This window comes from Pteropus alecto, unplaced genomic scaffold, assembly GCF_000325575.1.
Source record: "Pteropus alecto unplaced genomic scaffold, ASM32557v1 scaffold3, whole genome shotgun sequence".
In the NCBI taxonomy this organism is placed as follows: domain Eukaryota; kingdom Metazoa; phylum Chordata; class Mammalia; order Chiroptera; family Pteropodidae; genus Pteropus; species Pteropus alecto.
In genome coordinates, this window is record NW_006442484.1 from 47,202,638 (window position 1) to 47,230,233 (window position 27,596).

General features: G+C 36.9%; 1 protein-coding gene and 1 pseudogene across 1 annotated transcript in view; one reads left to right on the forward strand and one right to left on the reverse strand.

Moving 5' to 3' along the window:
- Positions 1–27,596, reverse strand: part of PDE11A (phosphodiesterase 11A) — a 315,606-nt gene that overhangs the window by 187,705 nt on the left and 100,305 nt on the right. The window contains exons 3-5 of the mRNA XM_006921237.1: positions 25,031–25,120; positions 19,514–19,654; positions 5,005–5,069 (exon numbers count right to left, since the gene is read on the reverse strand). Of these exons, the coding sequence (XP_006921299.1) occupies positions 5,005–5,069; positions 19,514–19,654; positions 25,031–25,120 (296 nt within the window). The remainder of the gene's footprint in view (positions 1–5,004; positions 5,070–19,513; positions 19,655–25,030; positions 25,121–27,596) is intronic.
- LOC112470449 lies at positions 8,361–8,479 on the forward strand (annotated as a pseudogene).

Consider the following 27,596-nt stretch of genomic DNA (forward strand, 5'->3'; position numbering starts at 1 on the left):
ATATATATACCTTAAGTAGAAAAGCTGAGAAGGTATAATTTCTGAAGTATCCATATATATATACCTTGGAGCTACATCAGCAGAATCTAGTCAAATATATTTTAATCTAAATTAAAAAATTTTAACTATTAAGACGTTCATAAATGGTCTTTTTTATTTCTAAGTATATGTTAGTATTCAAACTACCTGGCCCCATTTTGCATAGAAAAGATTTATTGAAGATTGAATAAGAGATCCAAGAAAGTTTACTCAGGCTGAGTCACCAACTAGACTTAAATTAAACTCTTAGGAAAGGTCCTAAAGGAGGTGGACATTTGAATGGATCACATGTATTCTTCATTAAAAAAAAAAAAGCCAGTATTGACAACAAGACGATTGTAAATAATCAGTGCATTAACAGTATTATATTGGGAAAAAAGGAGGGGCGGTACATGTCTCTTTCTAATCTGTTCTGATTCTGGAAAAAACAGAAAGATCATGTTCCATTTCTAGGAAACAACACTTTAAGGACTCTGCCAAGCTGGGGCACATCCAAGGGAGAATAAAAAGAATGATGGAGAGGCTGGGGGCCGTGACATATGAAAATAGTCTAAGAATAGGAAAAGGTAAGGATAGTGGATCTGTGGCAGTCTTTCAGCACTGAACCATTGCTACGCAAGTGAGGCAGTAGATTTTAGTTTGCCATTCCTCTAATCCTTCTTCCACACTACTGTCAAGATGATTTTTAAGACACAAATCTCAATGCTTCACTACCTATTATTATTCCCCTGTGCTCAAGCAGACATGTAGCCAGTTTCCAGGCCATAAAGAGAGTTTTAGGATCTCAGAAGGACCTGATAGGACCCTCACCCCAATCAGATGGCATTCTGGGCAGCTGGATGCCCTCAGGAAGAGGTAGGGGCCATCGCCATCAATTAGGATGACCCCTGTGACAGCCCTTATTAAAAACCCTGGAACATACCATGTTTGCTCTCTCACCTCTATGCCTCCATTTATGACATTTCCTCTCCCCAGTGGGTTCGGTTCTGTCACTTACTTCCCATCATCCCATAGGGCCTGACTGAAACCTTACCACCTCCGAACACTTTCCCTAAGGATTACTTCCCATTTCTCCCCAGAATAGTTAGGTGTTCTTCCTCTGTATTAAAATACCACCTAGTGCAAGCCTTTTTATAGAAAGTATTGAATTGCTTTGCAGTCATTGATGTACTTGATAGCAGAACATATGAGCCTGAGACACATCCATACATGAGGGGGTATTTATTTGCATGAGCTGATGTGCTTGGAGGGAAAAGGACTGTGAGAAAGAGATTTTGAACTTCTGAGCCTGGTGGCTGACATGGAAAAAAAGGTAGGGAAATCAAGAGAACAACTTAGTGGCTGGCCCTCAATCTGGGGTCTGGTTCCTAAGCCTGGATTCATGGACTAAATCTGAGTCCTATGGAGAAAAAAAGGCTGCAGACAGAAGCTTTAGGAGGTAAAAGGCTTATGAAAAATGAGGTACATGCAGGGCTGTATAGTGGCCATGCAACAAACTATAACACATGGTAGGAAAAGTGAGCTTTCTTTGTGCTTCTGCACAAATTACCCAGCCTGGCTCAGGTTTGGAAAGGTCACCAGTGCATGTGAGAAAGGGCCAAGGGAGCAGTAGCACAGCACTGGTGAGGAGTCCAGTTCTGCCCACAGGAATTCTGGAGTGGGCGAGGAAGCCCATGTCCCACAGAATCTGCTCTGCCATGTCTAGAGGAAGAGGATTTAGGGGTGAGCACTTGGAAGAAATGATGAGTTAGCAATAAAACTAGTTTTGTTTTGTTGTTGTTGTTCTTAAATCTTAGGGAGTCTCAGAACTACTTCAAGAGGGACTTTTGCAAGGGTCTGCAGGTCTTACACTGCAAAGGGAAAGTGACCAAGCAGCCACATATAAATTATCACTGCTAATGGGACTCTATTTATATAGCTACGGTCTGGAGGTCACGTGAAATCTAGTTATGGTTATATTATATTCTTAACCTATTCTTACCCCTGTTCGTTGGCCTTGAAATCCTTGAGGGCTGAGACTGCTGATTTTTAAAAAATTTCTGTAGCCTCATTACCTATTAGAGTACCCAGCACAGAGTGGGTACTAAATATATAGCTGTTGAATGAAGGAAAAAAGTTAAAGAATATCTCCAACAGACAAATTTAGAACAAACAGGTAGAAGTTACAGAAATGTATTCAAGTGCCTTTCTAACACTTAGAACTCCCTGTCAGAGGAAGAAACCCATCATGACAGAGAAAATCTTACCACTGGAGGAGTTGTCAAGGATGTCACAGAGGAGGTACACACCTCATGCAGAGAGACAGACCATATCAATTCTAGCTCTCCAATTGTTTGATATTAATTACATGGAAACCAAGAAGAGACTGGCCATGACAAAAGAGTTAGCTACATGACACAATAAGCAGAAATAATGAGTCAGCAACAAAATTGGTCTTTAAAAAATCTTCAAGAACTGTATATAAAAATCAGCAAGCCTTAAACCAGAGTTAATCAGAATTGAAATAGTACCCTGAAACACTGTTGCATGAAGCCAAAGACATTATCTTCAAAAGCTATCCTAGTACAAACTCTGAATGATGTCTGGAAGACTAAGGTATCCAATGGATATTATCTATAGTGAAGATGTTGAGTGATGGAAGGTTAAAGGAAAGATTTACAAGGTGTTGAGAGCAGGCCATGATTTGTAGACTCAGCCTCTTTCAGTGTCTCTTCCATGGCCACTGGCAAAGTAAATGCTAGAGTCACTCGACTTTATTCCTTGAACTTGCAATAAATGACCAAAGGATCCCAGATCTACAAGAGAAATATTACTAGGCAATGCAGGAAAGGTCTTCTGACATAAGTGAACATTCTACATTAAAAGCCATAAATAGAATGATGAAAAGGACTAACTATCTCATAATGTCAAAGTTCAAAGGCACTTTTCAAATGTCTCTTTACAGAAAATCTGACCTTTCTTTCTTTATTATTAGAAAGTTTGCCAAGGGCAGTCTGGGCCTTGGGTCATTTTGTTTTGACATGGAAGTTCTTTTGGCATTAAAAATAATCAAAAGACCAAAAATATTTAACTCTGCAGTGACCATAAAGACACATTTAGCAGTATAGAAAAGAACAGTATAGAAGCATTAAGGTTTCAAAGGTTGTGTTTGAATAAATCCATAAAGCTTTTTCCCTTACATATGAGAGGGAAAACTCATATGAGGTCATGACTAGCTAAAGGAGTAAGCATGAATAGATGTCTTTTTCTAATGTATTTCATGTAATTTTACATGAAATTTTTAGGAAAATTGCTGAGTATACTACTAGTAACTTTCTAAGTCTAAATATCTTTTTAAAGTATAGATTAGCTAACATTCAATATAGATGTGAACATAAATACATTTTCATAAAAACAAAAACCTCTTATATAAGGTCTCTTTTTTTCTATTTTAAGATATAATTTACACACAGTAAAATTTACCCTCTTGAATGTACAGTTCTGCAAGTTTGACAAATGCAGCTGTACAACCACAAGCAAAATACAGAATAGTTTCATCATGACCCAACATTCCTCTATACCCCTTTGTAGTAAGTCCCTCTCTCCATCTCCAGATCCTAATAACTACTGATTTGCTCTATTTTTATAATTTTGCCTTTTCAAGAATGTCCTATAAATGGACTTATACAGTATGTAGCAAAGGCCTTTTTAAAACTTCATGCACTGGGTAAAAAGTAAAGTAACTAAATAAAGTGTCCATTTTAATTTACTGACTTCTATTTTCTGAACTTAGTGCTTGCTTTGGCAGCACATATACTATTTTCTGAACTTAAAGGCAATGATATATAGAATCAAGTTACCCTTGAATATTACATCTTGAAACAGGTGTTACCCAGGGAGCCTTTTTAATATACAGATCTTTAGAATTTCCCTTTCACTGTATTGAATCGAAATCTCTGTGTGGGTCCTGAGAATTTAGTTTTCACCGAATTCTCCAAACTTGATTCTGATTGACATTAACCCAATAGATATTCACTCTATGAGATCTTAATAGATTATAAATTATATTTAGGGATGAGATCAAAGTACAGAGACTAGGAGAGGATTCTTATCTAAGTGACTTTGTCCTCGGAAATGGCTACCACTTACCGGCTGAAGGGCCTTGAACTAGTCACTGAATCTTGGTTTTCTCCTCTGTCACGCAGGGGTACGATGCCTACTTCCTAGGATTATTTTGAGGATTAAATGCATATAAAATATTTGGAAAGTACCTAGCACATTTAGCACTCAATGGATAGAAGCCGTTCAACTTGCTAACATTGGTCCCGGTATCATCATTGTTGTCATCGTCATGCTGTCCTGAGCATTTTACTTGTCCTTCTCCGTACTTCTACAGTTTGGTCAATTTCACTATTTTTAGCCCTTCTTCTAGAGGTGACCAAAGTAAAGTGAATGCATTTTTGTAGCAACCCAGCTATTATTCAGAGCAGTGAAAAGCTAACAGAATTTGGGAACTGATTGTTCCTAGCCCTCACTTTGACCCTGTTATAGCCTCAAAGATAACAATGGGGACAAAAAAGCAAATTACTGGAAACTCTCACTCTTTTCCCCAAGGGGATGTTATTAGCCAAACATAAACAAACAAAAGGGAGGAAGAGAATCAAAGGGCCAGAATAAAGCAGGAAATTAGGCTGTCTGCATAGGTAAGAAATATCTAAAAATTGATTTCATTCACTAGCAGTTTTAGATGTACATACATGTATTTCGAAAATACAGTTTTTGCTTAAAGAATGAAATATAGAAGAGTGGTGATATTGTCTGCACTTGCTTGTCTAAAGGAAGAACAACTATCCTTTATATGCATGTGTGTGTGTGTGTGTGTGTGTGTGTGTGTGTGTGTGTGTGTGTGTATATATATGCAGCACTGTGCACACCAAGAATTGAAGACGAGGATCAAAAGACAAACCTGAAACTCATAAGCCCTACCTGTTCTCAGCGTCGGCACTGCACTTTGGGGACAGCAATTCAAAGGATTTGGTAAACTTCACCACCTGCAGCACAGAAAGACAATAAATCATGTCAATTAAAGCTTTCTCACAGTTTAAACAATGCAATGAACAGTTTTCAGCTTTATAATGGCTATTACAATAATTGGAGATTAAAAAGGAATTTTAAGTGAAGAAATCCCAAAGGGCAGAAGAAGAAAATCCTATCTTACATTTTGTATTTTCTTCTTACATAGCATACATTGCCAAAGTTTTATTACATCTTACTAAATATGTATTTGCGTTTATAATGAAATGTGTACTATCCTGTGGTGGTCAGGCAAAGGGACGTCTCATTTGAGTATAATTTTTTTTTTTTTTTGGTGTCCTTTTAACAGCCTAATCACAACCCATGGAGAGAAACCACCCTTCAAAAAAGAGGCCTTCCATCAACTCCAGGTTCCTGAAGTTACCTTCCCTGGCTTATAATTGTTTTCCAGTAGAACATTTTGCTGCCACTGACCAAAGGGTAAAGAAGAAGAAGTCATCTTCTTCAAAGGTCATCCTCAGCGTGGACACTTCCCCTCTCACCTGTCCAGTGAAAACGGCACACCCAGTGCAAGATCAAGGCTTATTATATTGAAGGGAAGTTTATGGGCAAAGAAAAAGTAGTTTTTCTTATTAGCTACTATCGAGTTCTTACTATAACGAGGCCCTACATCAGAAGCTCCTTTGACTATTTAATTTCCTTATTACAACTCTATAAAGTAGGGATTTTTATCCTCAGCATATAGATGAGGAAACTAACCCGTAATTCTTAAGTAAATTGCTCAGTTTCACACAAATAAATGGGGCACGTTTGCATGATTCTAGAGCACCAGCTCTTTCAGCAACACGAAAAATGTTGAGTGGGAGAGACACCGTTTCTGCCCCTCTTTTGATAAGATATGCTACATGATATAAAAACAGGTTCCTTATACTGAAAAGAGTCATCTGAATGTCACTGGATGCCTCCAAAGTTGACATTTAGATTCGCTTAGCCAGACACAGTCATGCTTCAAAGGCCTTTTAAATTAACCACTTAAAATAAATTGATGGGCACCTGAGAAAATTATTTGGAAACGGGGAATAGATTAAATATTAAAACAGCTTTATCAGTGAGGTAATGAACCCAAACTAAGAAAATGCAACATTAGGGGAAAGATAAAAGAAAAGCCCATCAGAAAGAAAATCGTGTGTGACTAGCTAAATGCAGGGTAGTGACAAAAACTCAACTGCAAGGAAATGCTCTGGACAACTACAGAACATATTTCATTTGATATTCTTATATGAACTAAGCCTCTACAAAATCACTCATTGTGGCAAATTTTATTTTCCAAAGATGGCCATAACAACATCTCCTATCCCACATCCTTCTTTACAATATTGCCCTGCCATCCTCCTGTCAAGGGGTAGGTCTGTGTTCTCTCCCCTTGAGTCTAGGTAGACTTCTGATCACTTTGACAAATAGAGTGTATGAAAGAGGTTCTATGTGTCTTTTGAGGTTGTCATAAAAGGCAATGCAGCTTCTGCCTCATCTGATGGAATACTTGTGCCTGGAGCCCTGAGCCACCATGTAAGAAATCCAACTACCTTGAGGACATTATGTTGAAAGGCAGCCAAACCATACAGAGAGGCCACAGGTAGATGCTCTGTTCAGCAGCTCCAGTTTTTAAGCCATCCCTACCCAGGCACCAGACATATGAGTAAACAAACCTTCAGATGACTCCAGTTCCCAGACATTAAGTCACTCTGATCTCCATGTTTTCCCACCTGTGGCCCCAGATATCCCAGAAAGAGGCAAGTCATTCTTTCTATTCCCTCTCCAAATTCTTGATCCACAGGATTTGAGAACATATAACGTGGTTGGTTTAAGCCTCTAAATTTTGAGTTTATTTTTTATACAGCAAAAGTAACTGGAACACTTATCTCTAGGACTCAAACAGAAACCAATCACTTAGAAATCTTAATCTAGCTGCAATATTTTTGGGTCTCATAAGGCCAGCAAGCCACAAAGAGATTATTTATTGTAACCAAATAATAAATCCCTCAAGCTATACCTCAGATAATTCTTAAGGTTAAGATAATAATAGGATAAAAAGTAGAAGCATTTCATTTATGTTTGCAGAATAAGAAATTATTACAGATTTTAAAAGAGGAAGTTAGTTCACTATGAATTTTTGCGTTTTTTGCTTAAGTGTGTCTTAAATGCTTTTGGTATTTAATTGAGTAAAAATATAAACAAAGATAAATGAATTATTTATATGAACATGTATACATGTGTATAAAAATATTTTTATACATGATATAATAGAAATTTGCATATGTAAAACTAATTACAGTTTAATAAAGCATATGGATCATTAAGTTGGGAAAAAGAGCATTTTTCTGAGGTATGGAAAGGAGATTGAAATGGTAAATAAGAGAAATACTACATTTAAGGGCCTACAGCTAACAGCAAACAATAAAAGAGTAAAAGAGAAGCAAGCTTGAGTCCCATCAAGAAAGTGGTAAAATACGAGCAGAGCAATGAAACTATAAGGACAAATCCACTGCTGGCTGTAAGCCAGATCCGATCAAGGAGGTAGCAAAACATCAGTGTTGGATTTCAGGAGGTACATAAATCTAGGTTGCTCCCAAGCCATCTAATTATGAAGGGCTTCAAATTCATTCTAGAATGGATCTAAAATTGTCACAGAAATCCCAGTCTGAACCATATATTCAGTAATCCAGGGCTGCTGGTGGAAAACTCTTACAGATTCTCTGAATTTAGGGCAATCTAAGATTAGGCTCACAGTCAAGTTAAGCATCAAAGTCACCAGAATATTGGGCCCTTCAGGCAACATACATATGAGCCTTGGTCCATGTAGAGAACAGCAAGACAAATAGTAGAAAAGCAACACAATTATAGAGATGTACACTGATCTGTCCACCTCCCATTCCTCTAAAACAGGGGAAAGCAAGAGACAGCCTGTGGGACAAACCTGGCCCACCATCTGCTTTTATAAATAAAGCTTTATTTTAACAGCCCAACTCATTAATTTAAACATTGTCTGTGGTTGCTTTCTGCTATAACAGTAGAGTTCTAGAGTAGTTACAACAGAGACTATATGGGCCACAAAGCCTAAAATATTTACTAGCTGGCCCTTTATAGAAAAAGTTTGCTGATTTCTGGTCTAGAGTCATTCTAGACCAGGTCAACTACTTATTTTCTGCTACTCTGTTAATGGCTGATGTTAGATTAATGCATTAATATTCCAATTTAATTTATCTATAATTCAGAAAGGGGATTCCTGGAGTCAAAATCTTCTCATCTGAGTCTACGGCCATGCCACCCTGAACAAGTCTGATCCTGTCTGATCTCAGAAGCTAAGCAGGGTTCGGCCTGGTTAGTACTTGGATGGGAGACCACCTAGGAAGCCCAGGTGCTGTAGGCATAAAAAATAAAAAAATAAAAAAAATAAGGGATTGTAAACTGACAAGGTCCTTGCAATCTGTGAGGTCAACCAAGGGTTGCCTCATCTAAAAAAAAAAAATCTTCTCCTCTGAAACAACACCGCAATGATAGAAATTTTAGGCACCAACACAAGTGGTGAAGGATATACTTGAGGATCCACATATGTCTCAGTTGGCATGGGACTGTCCCACTTTAATTAAGCCTATTGTCCCGGGACAATTATTAAAAGTGCCCCCTTTCATACCCAAAAGTATCTTTGAAAAGCAAAACTCTAGGAAGGCATACTTCAAACAATTTACATTTTTAAAAGAAATTTATTAAAAATATAATGCATTCAAATAAAAAATTATTTATAGTCAGACAGCTGGGTTAAAAAACAAAATAGCAAAACCAGTTAAACTATTTTGATATAATTTACTGGGATCTATAGTTACTGTGGAGATCATGACTAAAAAAGACAAAAGCATAAATAAAAAGAATACAATTAATGCTTTATTCTTGACTTGGACCGATTGTATGGTTCTTAGTTTCATTAATTTTTAAAGATTTATTCTCTAAATCCAATTCTGGTTTTATTATAGATGTACTAAATGAACATAGATTAAATAAATAAATATACTCACATACACTAATTAAAAAGAGAATCTTATAAAAGAAATATCTGAAGTGGTTTATAGGTCAATGAAGCTGAACAAATGGTTCTGAGCTCCTCTGGCTGTTGATCAACCCTGGTTACTGCAGTGCACATGCTACAGTGAAGTAAACAAAATATCCCCAAGTGTCTCTGGCTGTTATTTGGAAAAGCTCCATGGACAGAGTCTTTTTGATTTGGATATTTATTAAGCACTAGTTGGTCTTGTTTAGCTCTGTTTTTATATACATGTATATATATATATATGTATATAAAATAGATATTCCTGCCATCAAAAAGAAAATAAAAATTATCTACTAAGTAATCACCATTTTTTTAATTAGTTTCCTTAATCCTCAATTTCCATAAGAGGACTACTCTATAGGGCAAAAGAATAAATTAAGTGATTATCCACTACCATCCTTCTTAATATATTTCTCATTTATGCTGATGAGTAATTTACTCTAATTATTTATTCACTCAATCAATATTTATCAGATATTTAGTGTACGAGGTACTGTTATAGCCTCTGGGAATACCAAGGAGTGTAAATCATGTCCTGTCCTTGAGGAACTCATGACACCGTACGGAGGAGAAAACAGTTCACAAATGTATAATTTCACCACAGTGGATAATCAAAATGCCATAAGCTCACAGAAGAGAGTAATAAAAGAAGGTTCAAGTGAACTATGTCCTGAAGGATCAGCAGGAGTGCTCTAGGCTGAGGAATGAGAAAAGCAGAATTTTGGTAGACAACTGAACCTAATTCAACATAGGGACTAATTACAGAAGTGTAGGCAAGATTAAAATAAAACCAATAAGGAATGATGAGGCACCCAGAGACTAGCAACTTTGGAAAGCAGCCCTAGGTCTGAGGGAACACAAGAGAGAGTGAGAGACAGAAGAAGGCATGGAAATGGGAGGGAATCATGTCGTTGGTGTCCTGGAGGAGCTGGAGCTGTGGAGAGGGGCCTTGGAAGAATCCAGCCACATCTGCCCCTGGCAGAGAAAGAGCAAGGAAAATAATTACCCCTAGCCTCTCTCTCCTCTTGTCTTTGAACCTTCTGCTGATCCCCTCTTGTTTGTAAAACTCAGTCAGAAGCCAGAGGACAAGAAAGCCCAAGTGGTGTAGTATGCGGAGATCGCCCTTCAAGGGCACAGAGCTAAAAAGAAAGACTGACCATAGATGGGGGAGTCAGGGTTTGCAGAGATTAGTCAGTACAGAGTTGACAACACTGCACTTCACCTGAGTCCTATGATCCCAAAAAACAGTAATGATAAATCCCCCTGCCATTTTGTTTTCTAAATTGGCTACTCTCAAAATATCATATTCAAAATAAGACCTGTCTCCATCCTTCCTCACGACTTCCTTCAGATGCACAAATGATGCAGATAACTCCCTTGTCTACATGCTTCTCTAAAACCCCAGACATCTTTCCTTTTCTTTGAAGTGTTCCTTATTAATGAATGTTCTCCTTATTGTAACAGCGTGGATGAAATTATCTCCTTCATGGTCTGGTGAATTTTCTTTCACAGGAACTACATGTGCAAAGATGCAGAAGCAAATATATGCATAAGCTAACTATGGGGAGGTGCGGTAGAGGAGGAAGAAAGGGATAGAGCTAGGCTGAGAACCAGAGAAGAGAATCAAAAATTAAGTTGGGAGCAGAGGTGATGGACTTTGAATGTTGGGCAGTTTGAACTTTATTGTGTAGGCAATAAACTTGGCACACAGTTACCAAGTGTTTTGAAGCACGGGAGAGGCAGAGGCATATTTTAGAAAGAAAACTAGAAATATTAGTAAGAATTGATGGAAAGGAAGAGTGTCCTGTTTATGAGCCAAGACATGAGTTAGGAGAAAAATGTCCAGGAGAGAAGTTAGTAAAGGCAGATTAGACTCAGCAGTAGAAGGAGTGGGAAGAAGGGCTTAGAAGTGATATCTCAACATAGAAGCAACAGAACTTAGAGACAACTGAGTATACATAGTAAGAAAGACTTAGAAACTACTCCAGTTTTTAGCTTGAGTTACTTACTGCATGATGATGATTCTATTAACTGAAATAGGAAATCTCAGAAGTGGTGAAGATTTGGGGCAGGATGTGGTGGAGAACGGCAGAAGGGATTGAAGTTCAGTAGCTGGAAATTTTATATAAATTAAATATATACTTTATATATTATATATCATTTATTGTTCTTATACTCAACTCATACCATTAATCATTTATATATGTATAAAAATATATATATAAAATATATACATATATTTAACATATATAAATGCACTCAACCCACATCATTAATCATTTACACATGTTAAATATATGTATATATCATATATTATATGTTTAACAAATATATGTATACGTCACATGTATATGATAAATACATATATTTAACATAAATGATTAATCATGTGAGTTAATATATTGACATGTAATTATTAATAAAGTGAATTAAGATATAAATATATAATACGATATATCATTAACGATGTGAGTGTATATGTATTTGTACACTCATCAGATAATCCTCAGAGTTTTTTTAGATATCTTCCATTTTACACTCTAAGAAAGCACTTGGAACAAACATCAAACAGTTTAAGTTAGCTTCCTTACAGGGAAAAGGAAAGTTAAAGAAAGGGGAAATGGAAAGAAAGAAATAGTCAGGAAAATCTGAAGCCATTTTTACCATCCACTTAGGATGGAGGGGACTGAATTACTGGCTGTTTCAGAACGATCGAATGATTACCCGCATTTCTTCCTCTTAAGCGTTGGATTCAGAAAGATCATTGAATCCAATGGCTTAATGTGTATTTCATAAGAACCAAGAAATTAAGGAACATGTTAGAAAACAAGTGTAGCTTGTGTTTCATGATTTTGAAAATGAACTACAGGAACTAGCCTCATATATTTGTAAGCTCAGCTATAAAGTACTTCGTGGCATTCTGGACAATGAAATAGCTGCCGGCCATCAAGATGATCCATTAAAGGAGAACACTTGGGAACACAGGCGCTGAGATGATGCCTTAAGACATAAGATGAGATCAAAATGGCTACATTTGCTTTCCTTGACTAAGCACAGAAAAAGACAGAGATAATAGTAAATACACGAGATAGAAAGGAACTAAGAGAAGTGATAGAAATTGCTTAGACAGGATCATGGAATGGAATAACATTAAGCAGGGAATATTCAGTTCAAAGGACTAAATATTTCCTAGTGTTGACAGCAGCTAGCTATGGAACAATATTTTTCAGTCTGGTGGAAAATATCATTGACAAAGTCACTTGAAATTGATTGAAACACTGAAGAGAAGCAAAAAAGGGTAAAATATTAATTTTGGCAGGAGAGAGGATGAGAAAGGTATGTTTCATTTCTATTTTTGTCATCCACTGAGTAAACTGATCAGTTCATACCTGACCGCTCAGTTTAAAGACTATAAATGCAGTCCCTAAACACTGAGTTAAGAGCGTTATGAATTAAGCTTCTCCAACTAGATTTAAATTCTTCTCTCCCTTTATCCCTCAAATGTAGAGGCCATAAAATATCATACATCTGTAATAACTAGGTTTTTAAAAAATATTCAAATCACAAAAAAATGACGTGTCTGTTTCTAGGGCTGATTCTCATAAAATAGAGGAGTGCAAAAGTTATTTTTAGAGGAAGAAAAGTTTGAGCATATTTTTTTCCTGAAATACTTTTTTTCTTTTCCGATTATAAAAACTAGTGTATGTAATGCCAGTAGAGATGGTGCTGTAAGTTCATGCTCGGACACATCTGTTCTCTTCCAAAAACAGACCAAAGATTGATAAAATATGGAAGGGGAAAACCAGAAAGACATCTAGAGGTTAAAAGGGAAATAAAAGAGAAGAGAGTGAGAGAGGAAGAGAAAGGAGAGAAGCAAAAAATGGTTTCTAAGGCACAAGTTTGGAGACAGAAGCCTACTATGCTCCAAGTCCAGAAATAGGCAGGCAGCAATGGTTGGAATTCTAGTTACTACTCAGGTCTGGGGACTGAAAGTGTTCCTGTGAGGCAGATGGCCCGGCTTCACCTCCGGAAACTGAACCAAGCTGCTCTGGCTTAGTGTAATATTCTCGCACAGCGGGAGACCCAAGCCATCAATATAGGACCTGGTTCTTGACTAGGGGCCAAGGAACAGTGCAAACTATTAGACAGGGAGGGGAGAGTAGAAGAGAGAATGAAAGAAAACAATGGCACAAACAAATGAACAAAAGTACTTTCTCATTAGAATGAGCTGCAATCCCAAATTCAAAAACATATAAACAATATTAATGTAGATAACTAAATCAACAACCTACAGAATTGGGCAAGAAGGTATTAATAAATCTCAGGCTGAAGATTTGAACACACCTCTATCAGAGAATGATAGGTGAAGAACAGAAAAATATAAGAATATAAATAATTTAAACATCATCATCTTATTCTTAATTAATGGGTCAAAGAAAGTCAATGGGTAAAGTCTCTTTTAGAAAACACTTTCCTCCTTGAGAAAAAGAAAGATATGTGAAAAGAAGTTTCCCTTTCTTTTTCTCTTGGTGCATAGTTATATGAAGACATGCTGCCTGGAGCTGCATCAGCATCCTGGATCATGATGGTAAAAGTCAGCTGGTGAAGGCTGACCACTGAGACAAACACAGGAAAGCAGACAGAGCCTGAGTTCTTGATTATATCTGGCTGCTGCATAATCCCCAGAACCGCCTCCTGCAGACTTGTGATATAAGATACAAACCTTTCTGTTTAAGCCTTTTTCCCTCGTATATTCTATTTCTTGCAGAAATCTCCCAAGTTGATCTATAAATTAAAGCAGTTTCAACTGAAATCTTTGCAAGTTTTCGTAAAACTTGGTGCTCTTAAAATCTACAAGGAAGAGTAACAGGTCAAAAATAAGCAAGCCAATTTGAAAGGAGAATGACATTGAGGACTTGCCCTAACAGATAGCAAAGAATATTATAGAAATTGAGATAGTGTGATACTGGTGCAGAAATAGACAAATAGACAAGTGGGACAAAACAATGAGCTCAGAAACAAGTATATATGGAACTTGATATAATATAGAAGTGGCATTACAAAGTGGGGGAACAATAGTTCTGAGACAATTGATTATACATATACAGCTTTACATTACACACAAAAAATAAATTCTAGGTGGATATAAAAGACCATAAATACCAGACGGGTTAAAGAAAATATAAGAGAAAGTCATTCTAACACAGAGGTAGATAAAGTTTTTTCAAAAACAAAACCCATAAAGCACAAATCAAAAAGGAAGATTGGGAAATTTTACACATTAAAATGAAAATATTTCATGCATCCAATATACCTGTTGGGAGTAGCAATCCACATGAGCCCTGAGGACAGTCTTCCTATGTATGCCAAGACTGCAAGTCCCTGGTCTCTCTCTATCTGGTTCCTTTCTCAGGATTGTATTTGTGGTGAGCAAACTTGAGAGATGAGAAAACATCTCTCCCCAAAGAGATGGCTTGATACCACACAATGTAAAAGGGACGGATTCTTCAAGTACAAAGCTGCTCTTCTGAAACGCAACCCATTGCAAGTGCAGGCATCTGTGCACTTGGGGGACATGGGGAGCCAGGACGATTGTAATGGTCCATAATATAAGGTTTACATTTGTTTCTGTAAGTATATGCCCCATCATTTTTTAGCTTTAGTTCTACATTTAAATGCGTTTAATACACTATTAGTCTTATTTATTAGGTCCTCTTCATCACTTGCTTGGCTGGATTTCAACCTCTTATATTTTTCAGGAAGGACAACTTGGAACTGTATTTCTTGCACTCATCCTTGCTAACTTAAAGATGTCCGTCTGTGGTTTATATTCATTGTATATAAATTTGACTGGATTTAAAACTGTAGAGTCATATTCTCTCTAAGCACTGGAGAATGGTGAAAGTCTAACACCAGGGTAAATTCCTTCCAAGCAGTGACCCAATTCTTTTGTCTGGATGCCTACAGAATGTTTTCATTATCTTTATAGTCTTTTAATACTGAATGAGTTTCAGTACAAAGCAACCAGTATCAACTTTTCCTGAAATGATGTATTCTTTCAGTCTGTAAATTTGTCCTTATTTCAGTAAAATGTTGTGTTATAATTTTAAATATTTTCCCTGCTCCATTTGTCACTTTCTCTTCAGAGATACCAATTATCCTTATTTTGGAATTCCTTCATTCTGACTCCATTGGAATCGTTCTCTCTTATCTTTTTATATTGTATTATTTTCTATCTCATTTTCAATTTTATTCTTCATGCCCCTGAACGTATGTTAGAGGTGTCTTTTCAAGTATGTTAGAGGTATCTTTTCTTCTTTGACACTTTTAATGTACTATTGATTTCTCTATGTTTACATATTTTTCTTCTACTTCTTTCCAAGCCCTGCCAACTCTGTTTTCTTGTCTTTTTATTGCTTATCATTTATTCCTTGAACTCTTGTATCTCTTCTTTGAATACTTTCATTATTCCTGAGAGGTCATTTTATTTTTAATTTCATTTGCAAGAAAAACTGTTAGCAATTTTCCTGGTGTATGTTTTTAATCTGACTTTTGTTTTCACATTCCCTTACTCCTTTTTTCTTATCTTCCTTTTCATAATCCCCATGCTGGTGGTTTTGTTAAATAAATAATGGGAGGGATGTCAGGAAAGTGATTTAGAATGACTGTACTTGAACTTTGGTCTATTGTCTTTGAGCATTTTCTCATCAACTATCCTCTGAGCAGCAATTTCAGCTCCTGCCTAGCAGGAGCCTCCCTTGTACTGTAAAGCCACATATGACACATATATTTTTTGTGTAATAAAAACCTTTAATTCTCTTCAGGTGACCAAGATTAGCAGCTGCAGGATGCCACTCACACTGATATTTATCTTGATACATTGACAGCCTTGTTTCCAAGATGGCTTGTCTGAAAGTTTTCTTGTTTCACCCCACTGCTCCTGCCACTATATGGCAGCAAGGAGGACTCAAAAAACATCCCTGAGCCCACCCAGGCAACCACCCTTACTGTTCCAAACAAGTGTGCACAACTTGTTTTGGTGAACACCATATTTTGCCCAATATGGCTGGATGCAGGAAACCTCACTCAGCCTTTTAATTCATCCCACCAATTTTCACAGCATTTAGCAGCTCCCCCCACATGTGGGGTGTAGCTCAGGTATTGATTGGGAGCATAAGGTTATGAATGTTTCCTCTTTTGTGGATTAAGAGTTACAACACATCTAAAATTGGAACTACCACATTACATAGGAAAAAGCACTTTGCTGGTTATTATAAGTATCACGGGCATCAAAAGTGATCAGGAATATCTAGAAGCAACTTGATAGTTATAGGTCTGCTGATAATAATAAGAAAAAAAGGTCAGAAGTAATAAGGGAAAGGTATAATTGAATTCTGGATTTGCTTGGTGATGTTGAGATTTATTTGTATTCCTTTATAATTATAAAAACATCTTTATTGTTGAAATACTTGCAATAAAATAAACTTTGTCATTTCAAGTTTGAAACTCTCTCGTCCTCCAACACACTTTTGTTTTTAGAAACAATTTTCTAAATTCTACAAGTAAGAGAGCAGTCTTTACTCACAATTCTCACGTGTATAGGAGTCTTTGGAATCTATTCTGTTTAGCTGTTTCTTCGTGAGGAACTAACCCCCAGTTTTGTAATACATTGTAACAGCTTCACAAGAATAGGTGAAACTCTACCTATTCTTCATCCTTGTTGCTTTTTTAAACAAATTTTCTGGCTACTCATACATGTTTATTTTTCCATATGAACTTTTAGAAGTTAAAAATCATATTGCCAAGTTCCACCTTTCTTTTCTCATCTTCGAATAGGACTCTATCTAGGTCTGCTCTTTGTCAATAAAATAAAATCAGAGTGTTTACAAGTTTTGCTTCGGTCCCCTCTCTGATAGTCATTCAAATCACTCATTAAATTTAGATCACAAAGGTTTTTAAAACCAGGCCATCCGTGCAGTATTCCGAGATGGGGAGGAGAAGTCCCAGCCAGAGAATGTCTCTACAGGATTTTCTGTTTGTTGAAAATACAGTTCCAGTGCCAGATTTTGGCATCTGGTGCCCTGTTCAATCTGGCTTCTCCACCTGTATATGGTGTGACTGTGTCTGGTCTTCTTCCTATAATTTCTCCCTGACAACTAGGGTAGCACACGGAACAGTGGCCCCTTTGAATCTGAAGTTGTGAGAAAACTTTGGTGAGAAGTGTGTTAAAGGAAATCATGACATTGATGGGTTTTCTGCATGATGATGTCATATATATATACTCCCTCTCTCCCACCACCTCCCCAGACTGCAGCCTTGGCAAAACTCCTTCACAGCTTCTAAAACAGCACTGAGTAAATTAATCTCCTCTTTTTGCACGTAGTTAGTTCACTTTCACCCACAGACCCTGCTCCTGGGGGTCAGAGGAGTTCATCCTCACGTTGAGGGGGAGGGAATGGGCAAAGAGAAGACTGATGAGGAGCGGCCCAGAATCTTTTGCTCTAACAATGGTCAGCTGTGAGACTAAAAAGGTCTTAACTTTCAGTAATGTACCAACACCTTTATTGCTTGTATCTAATCTAGATGGCATTTTTTGACCCTCTCCATACTTTATACCATGAAGCTATTACTGTCACTACTATTGCCTCTAGCTCTGCTGCACCTTTCATATCAGCTTCCATACATTTTCATTTGATCTACCAAAGAGCAAGACCACAGTATAATAAGTAGTCCATTTAGAAGATTGGCAAGAATGACCACCTTAAGTTGGTTTAAATTACCTTCATGTCTGTTTACAACTGAACTAGAAAACAATGAGTTTGTCCTTGTCCAGATTTTACCTGGCCCCTCAAGCACTTGCTCTCACAGTGACCTAGTAGTGACTCAGGGAATCTTGGCAGCTGAGGCCCCAAGAGCTGCCCCTTTCTACCTTTGCTTAGTGACAGCTCACAGCCTGCCTGGCACCAACGAGCAGCCCTACAGCCTTCTCATTCCTTTCAGGGAGTTTAGAGTCAGCAGTAGGGAGTGACTCTATCAAGTCACTTAACTCTCTAAGCCTTATTTCCTCATTTCTAAAGTGAGGATATAAGAACTATCTCATAAGGCTGCAGTGAGGATTAAACTCAGGTGATTCACAAAGCATCCGGAAGCACTCCTTAAGTATGCGCTGGTGTGTGTGTGTGTGCGCGTGTGTTCTCCCAAGGTTCCATTGATTTTTACACAATCACAGATAATTGAAAGGCTATTGTTGCTTTAAACTACACCTACTGAAATAGAAATAACCCCAAGCTCTGCAAAATTATGGGCAAACACTCCTAAACATCTTAAACATATATAGTTTTTTAAAAAACTTAATGTTGTAAGTTTTACAATACTTATTAAATCTCCATAATTTACCCTAAAGTTCTTATTCTATGAGGAACACAAACTGAAAGTACAGTAAAATATCATTCTCTGAGGTATTAAAATAGCACTTAATTGCTAGACAATTCCTGGTCTTTGAAGAGAGTTAGCAGCAAAGATATATTGCTGCTGAGGGTTTAGATGTTTAACTTCCAGGAAGTTAGATTGATGATGATCATTATTTTCAATATTGTTGTATATTTACCCAGTAGATTTCCCGCGAAGAACTGAAGAGCTTAACAGAAGCTGAAAGCCAGGTACTAGTTTGATGCTTGCCTTTGGAATAACACAAATTCCTATGGTGAAGAAGAAATGAGCCTCCTCTACCTGACGGGGGTGCTCCGTGCGAGTGTCTGCAGGTCCAAAGGAGTAGTAAAAGAACCCGGGGACTGCACTTCAGAAGCAGCAAAACAAACCTCTGCTGCACAGCGCAGCACAGCAAAGCGCAGCCGAGGCCGGACACCCCACTCAACTCAAGAACAAATCGTCCTGGCCCCTAGAGCAAAGGGCGCTGCTTCTCCCATGTTAGTTTGCTTCTTCCTCCCTGTAAGAGGGCTGTGGAGCATTGTCTGGACTGCAACCCATGCCCATAAATACTGAGGGCCTTCCACTCGCGGGGTAACTATGATGGAAAACTGGCACCTGAGTTTGTCTCCTATTCAATTGTGTGAGATTGGGCCAACCATTTAATCCCTTAGTTCCCTCATCTGTTAATATATGGGACGGGGATAGATCTCTAAGGCCCCCATCAGCACAAGAGTCTATATTTCTAAGGTGACAGCAAAACAAGACATGTAAAGGAAATAAAAAATTTAATTGTATAAAAAGTCACCTCATGGTGAGAGTCATAAAGAAAGTGGTTCAAGTCACAATTTCACAAACTTAATTATAAACAAAATAAACTTCATTCCATTAATGTAGTCTTCAACTCTACATGACAGATAACAGATAACTTACTGGCGATTCAATGTCTTCTAGGAGTAAAACAGAACAGCGCTCACATTTCAGCAGAGTTTGGGCCCGATGCATTATTTTCTTGACAATTTTCTCCAGGTCAGTCTGTTCTTCAAAGAGATCATTAACCACCTCTAACAATGCCTAGGAAAGATAAAAGGAATGTGTTTAGATGGAAATAGTACTGAATAAAAACATTGGGTGTTTTTCTCTCAAAATTCCATTCGGTCTTTGCTATAATAAAATATAAATATTTTTGTGTAGCTAATTTTTAATGCATTTATGATTATTTTAACATATTCTCATCATTTTGTTTTATAATAGTCTTGAATTGTAAAACACAACTCGATAATAGCATCAGTCCATATACTCCCATATAAATCCCACATAAAGTCATAAGTCTATATCCCATACAGCTAATGACTACATAATCTATACAGTCATTAATTATAGGCATCCGCGTGCCACAGTAGTTTTTTCTGCAATGTGACTAGGTATAAACCCAACATTTTATAAGTAACGAATGAATACCTGATTCTCTCCAAAGCACATTTATTTCAGAAAATTATAAAGTAGCTCTTCCTCATCAATAAGAAGGAATAGCTTCATGGTCACACTTGAGGCTTATTTTCACTAATACACATCTCTCACAGAACGCTGAAAGAATTATAGTGGTAGATGCTCATTAAGTTTCAGAACCTTCAAAACAATATATAAAACCCCATTAATCTTTCTGCACTGCTTCATCTCAATCTGTCCAGAACATGTAAATATTATTACATATCTCAAGAAAGAAAACGCTATTAAAATTTCTGTTAAAACAGCAGAATGAAAAAGAAAAAGAAAAAACTTAAATTACAGTTTAAAAACTGTGTGTTCATTTAAAAATCAAATTGTAATAACCTGTTATCTTATCCAGCTAAATTAGCTTGCAATTTTTACATTGAAATGCTGTTTATTTGGAATTTTTCATTATATGGATGTTTCCAGAGATTTAAGAATAGTGGGCCACATACAGGTAGTAGATATTATGTGTTGTCAAAGAGCAATCAGAAAATTGCACAGCCGGTGACTTGGCCAAAGGGTGTTTTATTCAATAGAGTTTAATAAGATGTGCATTCTCAGGTCTGATCTCTCACAAAAGGATTTAATGGGTTTTCAAATTCACTTTTATTCAGAGAGATGGTGTTGATCATCATCCTAGGGACATGACAAATTTTCAACTTTGGTAATAAATTTGATTTGACTTGAAACTATTTGAAACATGTGAAAAGTTCTTTTCTGAGTCTATTCATGTAGAAAAGCATTTAAATGAGTTAAGAGATCCATGAAATGAGTCTAGTTCACTAAGCATCCAAAAAGGATCAAATATCCTGGGTAGTGTTTTCTCTAAAGAGAGCATATGAATATGCCTAAGGCCTGCTCTGTGAATCCAAAGCAAAGAGAAATACCAGGAGGGGGAAAAATATTTTTAACGGCATCCTGACTGGCATTTGCACAACAAATCACCGTAAAAGGTCAATGTGCAATAATTTCATATTCAAATATAACATTAAAGATGGGGTAATTGTCTAAATAATTACCAAAAAATTCCCTGTTATTAAGTAGGAAACATTATTTCCTTAATCATTCAGATTATTTCTTCAGATGGATCATATTAACTGAACAATTATTTAACTTTTCAATTTGTTGTGACTGCATAGATAGGGCCTCTGGGACCCATATACAAGAACATTTATCTCAGAGGAAAAAGTCATTCCGCCTTGAGTCTTGCACTGACAAAACACATTATAGCAACTTTATTGTCTCTAATTAAAAATGGCTGCCTTACTAACAAGTGACAAAAGTTTGACAAATAACAATGCAGACTTTCTCCAGAATAGGATAAAAAAGAGAAGAAAATATAGGATGATATGCAATTCAACAGACATTGGAAGCCTTTCACACAGCTGAACACTCCCTGCTTCCTGAATTCACTTGCATTCCCCTTTCTTCTTCTAGTGAACTTTTGCTCCTGGCCTCATCCTTGGGCCTCTTCCCTTCTCTTATCCACACCTTCTCCCCCAGATTAATCCACATGACACCCTAGTTTTAAATACCATCTATATGCTGATGGTTCTAAAAATTAACCTTGAGTCCTGACATCTCCCCAAAATTTAGATTATGGTATTCAACTGCTTACCTGCCAGCTGTACAAACCAGTCGTTTTCACTCATTTCTGCATCAGTAAGCCTTATCGCAGCTAATTTAAGGGGAAATCTTTTACTTCTCACTGCCCTAGTCACAACCATGGGATTCCTTCCTTCCTTCCTTCCTTCCTTCCTTCCTTCCTTCCTTCCTTCCTTCCTTCCTTCCTTTCTTCCTTACTTCCTTCTTTCCTTACTTCCTTCCTTTCTTCCTTCATTCCTTCCTGCCTGCCTTCCCTGCCTTCCTTCCTTCCTGCCTGCCTGCCTTCCTTCCTTTCTTCCTTTTCTCTCTCTCTCTCTATTTTTCCAGTTGTATTGAGATACAATTGACATATAACTTGGTATAAGTTTAAGGTACACAACATGATAATTTGATATGCATATATATTGTGAAAAGGTTACTACAATAAGGTTAGTTAACACTATGTATGCATCATCTCACATAATTATAATTTTTTTCTGGTGAGAACATTAAGATTTACTATCTTAGCAACTTTCAAGCATATAATACAGTATTGTCAAGTATAGTCACCATGCTGAATATTAGATCCCCAGAACTTATTCATCTTATAACTGAAAGTTTGTACACTTTGACCAGAATCTCTCCATTTGCCCCACACCTCAGCCCCTGGCAACCACCATTCTACTCTGTTTCTATGAATTCTGTTTTTCATACATCCAAATTGTAAGTTAGATCATACAGTATCTTTCTCTGTCTGGCTTATTTCATTTAGCCCAGTGCCCTCAAGGTCCATCCATGTTATCACAAATGGCAAGATTTCCTTCTTTTTCATGGCTGAATAATATTCTGTTGTGTATATATACCACAATTTCTTTATGCACTCACTCATCCACTGATGGATACTTATGCTTCCATGTCTTGGCTATTTTGAATGATGCTGCAATGAACATGGGGTTGCAGATATCTCTTCGAGATAGTGATTTCATTTCCTTTGGATACATATCCAGAAGTTGGGTTATTGAATTATATCGCAGTTCTATTTTTAATTTTATGAGAAACCTCTACCCTGTTTCCATATTGGCTGTACCGATTTATAGTCCCAACAACAGTGCACAAGGGTTCCCTTTTCTCCACATCCTCACCAACACTTGTTACCGCCTATCTTTTTGATAAAAGCCATTCTAACAGGTGTGAGGTGATGTCTCATTATGGATTTGATTTGTATTTCCCTGATGATTAGCGATGTTGAGCATCTTTTCATGTACCTGTTGGCCATTAGTCTGTCTTCTTTGGAAAAAATGTCTTCAGATCCTCTGCTCATTTTTAAATTGGATTATTTGTTTTTATGCTATTGAATTATATGAGTTCCTTGAATATTTTGACTATTAACCCCTTATCTGATATATATGGTTTGCAAGTACTTTCTCCCATTCTGTAGGTTGCTTCTTCATTTTGTTGATTGTTTCTTTTGCTGTGCAGAAGCTTTTTAGTTTGATGTAGTCTAAAATGTTTATTTTTGCTTTTGTTGCTTGTGCTTTTGTGTCAAATCCAAAAAAAATCACTGAAGCTTTTCCCTCCATTTTCTTCTAGGAGTTTTAAAATCTAAGATATTACATTTAAGTCTTTAATCTATTTCAAGTTTATTTTTATGAGTAGTGTAAGATAGGGGTCCAATTTCATTCTTTTACATGTGCGTATCCAGTTTTCCCTGTACCATTTACTGAAAAAATTATCTTTTCCTTATTGAGTATTCTTAGCTCCCTCATGAAACATATGTTGACTGTCTAAGTTTATTTCTGGGCTCTAGATTCTATTCTATTAGTCTAGGTGTCTGTTTTTGATGCCAGTACCATAATGTTTTGATTACTATAGCTTAATAGTATAGTTTGAAATCAGGATGTGTGATGCCTCCAGCTTTGTTCTTTTTTCTTAGGATTGTTTTGGCTGTTTGTGATCTTTCATCTCTGTACTCTAGACACACAGACCAAGTGCCTTTGCATTTAATATTTTTACTGTGTGGAATGCTCTTCTCAAATCTTTGTGTGGCTTTGCTCCTTCATTTCATTCAAGTCTCTGCTCAAATATCATCTCTTTATAGAGACCTTCTTAAATACTCTCTAAAATAGACATCCTCCAAAACTAACCTTCAGTGACCAGTCTTTAACCCTTTATCTCATTTCATTTTTCTTTATAGCACTTATCATTACCTAAACTATATTATTTAACAAGTGAAGAGTATCACTTGATAAATATTTGTGGAATAAGTAAATGAATTGTGCCCTTCATGAAGATGCAAAGATTAATAGTACTTGAAGCATCTCTTAAGGAGTTCAAAATGTAGTTGGAAAGGAGGCCATCAATAAATGTTATACAATGTGATAAGTATCCCCAATAAAATAATGGCAGTATGTACAAGGAAAAACAATAAGCAAAGCGAGGAAGACTAACTAAAAGTCTGAGCTGGGTCCTGAAGAAGATGCAAGGCAAATGGCAGTGGAAGAAAAAAGGTGGACATGATGCATTAAAGGTAGAGGGAGAAAGAAATATGGTTAAAGGTATGAGAAAATGAAACCAATAGATTGTTCTCTGGAAATTGGGGGCTGTATTTCTGGAGTGTCAAATAGGAAGACAATAGTAAGACATAGGGACAAGAGGAAAACAAGATCCAAGCCAGAGAAAAGGTGTGGTATGTATGCTATGCTAAAGAAAATGGCTGTAGTAGTCAACTGTGTTAGTTTACTGAAAAATATTAATAAATCATAATGTTTAGCAAACGAACCTTTTAATCAATTTTATTACTAATTAACTGAAGGTTTCCAACCTTTTGGAACATCTTGTTAAATACATTTCTAAGATGCGACAGGAATTTCCCTATATTTAAAAGTATAATGACCCTAATATCATTTAATCTCTATTTGATAGTTTAGCATTTTTTAACTATTTCTTTTTAAAACTATTTAACTCTATAACTGGTGAAAGTATATGAGACCAGTCCCTCTATATGTGTGATGTAGGGTGACTGACATCATTTGCAACATACCTTGCTTCTTAAAGGAATTATATGGTAAAAATATCACTAAATTGTGTTATTGTTTTAAAACAACAAGCAAGAATACATCCGCTGCCTTACAGTATAGGTGTGAAATTCATTTCCTTTTTAAGAGAAGCCGATATTATTTCCTCCCAACAGCAAAAGCAAATTTGTATACACTTCCACTTGAGCGTATTGCTTACAGAGAATCTTCAATCATAATCTTGAAGGATTGTACAAATAAAAAAGATCATTTGTGGTTTTTAAAAAACAAAATGACTCCCAGACACTTGACAGACAGTGAGCCTTGAGGGCTGTCAGCAATGTTTCTTTCTACTCACCCTGCTTCTTTCATATTCTTTCCTTGAGGCGGCAAATAGCTGAGCATTAGATATGGCGATTCCACAAAACGGAAGATACATCTGCATAACCTGGGGGCAAAGAGAATGTTAAGAACCACATTCCACATTTCCTGCATATACCTAATTGTAATATTTTCTTTTCAACCATAGAGATTGAGTATGGAGTTGTTTATACTATTATCTTAACTTCAGAAGGGCTATTTTTAAGAGTTAACTACAAGATGGTCTCAGTCAAGCTTTAAGTAGGAACAGTCACATCCATGAAGACAAAGTGAAGCAACAGACTATGTTGGCTATGATACAGGAACCGTGTCTAAATCATCTCTGTATTTCTTCTTTGAACAATGAAAGATAAATGAACTCTGATATATCTAGAATTTAAGGCAAGCGACCATACTCACATTTAGAGGTAGGCGGGACATATGTCCATGTCTTCGGACATATATATATATGTAGCAGGGATATCATCATGACCCTAGGACTCTGTCAGTTACACATTTCAGTATGCTTGTTATGAGGGGCCCGGTAGAAATTTAGGGGCCAGGGGGCCTAGTAGCGCCATGCAAAAGAGCTCAAATTGTGCCCACTACTATGCTGACAAAATTGGCCATGAATGCAAATTGGTGGGATGGTCCTACAGAAGTCTGTTTGAGGAAAAGCTGGGGATCCTTTAAGAGAACATGCATCCTGTGGGAAAAAAACAACGAGGTGTGATGAGCTCAACCCTAACAGAGACTTTCTAACAACAAGGGGTCTAGGTCTAGGGATTTTCTGCACTGCCTAGCACTCTCACTCAAATTCAATTCCAGAATCTCTGATTCCAGAGGAAGAGATTGCTCCAAGTAAAAACCTAAAGAAATATTTCCCTAAACTCTTCAAAAGGTTGGAGGACATCGTGACATGTGAAGATGTTTGGGACTTCTTTATAGCAGAGAGAGAAGGGGATGTTCTTTAACACGTTCTCTCTCTCTCTCTCTCTCTCTCTCTCTCTCTCGCATGTACACTATGGTACCCTAGGAAGAAGGACAGGGCAGTACACTTTGGTACCCTAGGAAGAAGGACAGGGCAGTGGCAAAAGAGCAGTTTCTGTGATGCCCAGAAGAGGACAGTGCAGTGCCCACTGGAGGAATGAGAACAGCAGGAGCAGATCTGCCCAGGATCACTTATGAGACATCCTGGGACACCCAGATCAGCATTACCTGCTGTGAAAGGTGATTCTGCAGAAGGCTTAAGGTGGACAAAAGATGAGAAATTCACATTCCCCATCACTTCTTTCCTATTAAAATCTTGCTCTGGCTATCTGGGCATACTAAACTCTTACCTTGGGTCCTTGAAAGCATTTCACAATTCATAGCTAGTACTATGATCCTACTCTTAAAGAAGAGAGAAAAACAATGGGATTGGTATTAAGTAGAGGTACAAAATCAATCATTTGATTTTTACAAATTTTTTCAGAATAAATTCCTTCACTGGATTTGCTTCAAAAATAAATTAATATCTAATGAGGACCTGCTATATGCCAGACACTCTCACTTCATTTCTTCATTTGAACTGCACATCAGCTCCTCATGGAGGAATATTATATACATTGTAGAGATCAGGAAACTCAGTAACTTGTTCAAACTCATGTAAGAACTCAGGTTCACCTAATTGTACAACTGATGATCAATCATTCCTACGACATCTTGCCTTACTAGAACTAGATGTTATTTCTGTCAACCCCTCTTTCCCCTTTCTTACTACTCCCTTCCATGCCTTGAGAAGTTTGTAAATAAGCCATTATAAGGTGTTAACATAAAAGATGCCAGATGTTCTGCCAGAATTTCCCTGCCTTTAGCAAGAATGGGACCATTTTCAATATCACCTACACACACAGAAAGCACTTTCCTCACAGTTTTCTGTTTTGTTTTGTTTTTTTTTCTCTGCCGTGGAGACAGAGACTATGATGGAGGTGGAGGGCAGGAGGAGATATGGGTTATTTAATTTAACTCCCCACCTCTTCCTTTCTCCCTTCCTCTTTTTCTTCCTTCTTTTTTTCCTTCCTTCCTTCCCTCGTTCATTCATTCATTCCTGTATTTATTTACCTTCAGGAGCCAAGTTTAAGGTGTTTTATAGGTCAGGCAAGTAAGAAGAAGAGAATAACCAAATGAATGTGTGAAACGTTTTCTAATATATCATAGTCTTGTTTCAATTTGCTTGTAATACCAAATTTATTGAGCTCCAAGCATTGTATATAATTAAAAGAATCTGAATATTAAATCAGATAACCATTGTCTTTTTTTATTTGGCTGTTCTGTGAGAAAGTCAACAAGCCACTTAACCTCTTGAACTTATTTCCTTATCTGTAAAATGCCTGGTTTTACTGGATAATATTTCTGGTCCTTTTTAGTTCTAATATTTGGTGATTCTAATAATTAGAAACATCAGTAAACTGCAATATTCTATTTGGTAAAGAAAACAAATAATTCAATAAACATGCTCACATCTTACTCAAGAAATAATCATTTATAATAGTAATTGATATTGATAAAGTCCTTGGATATGA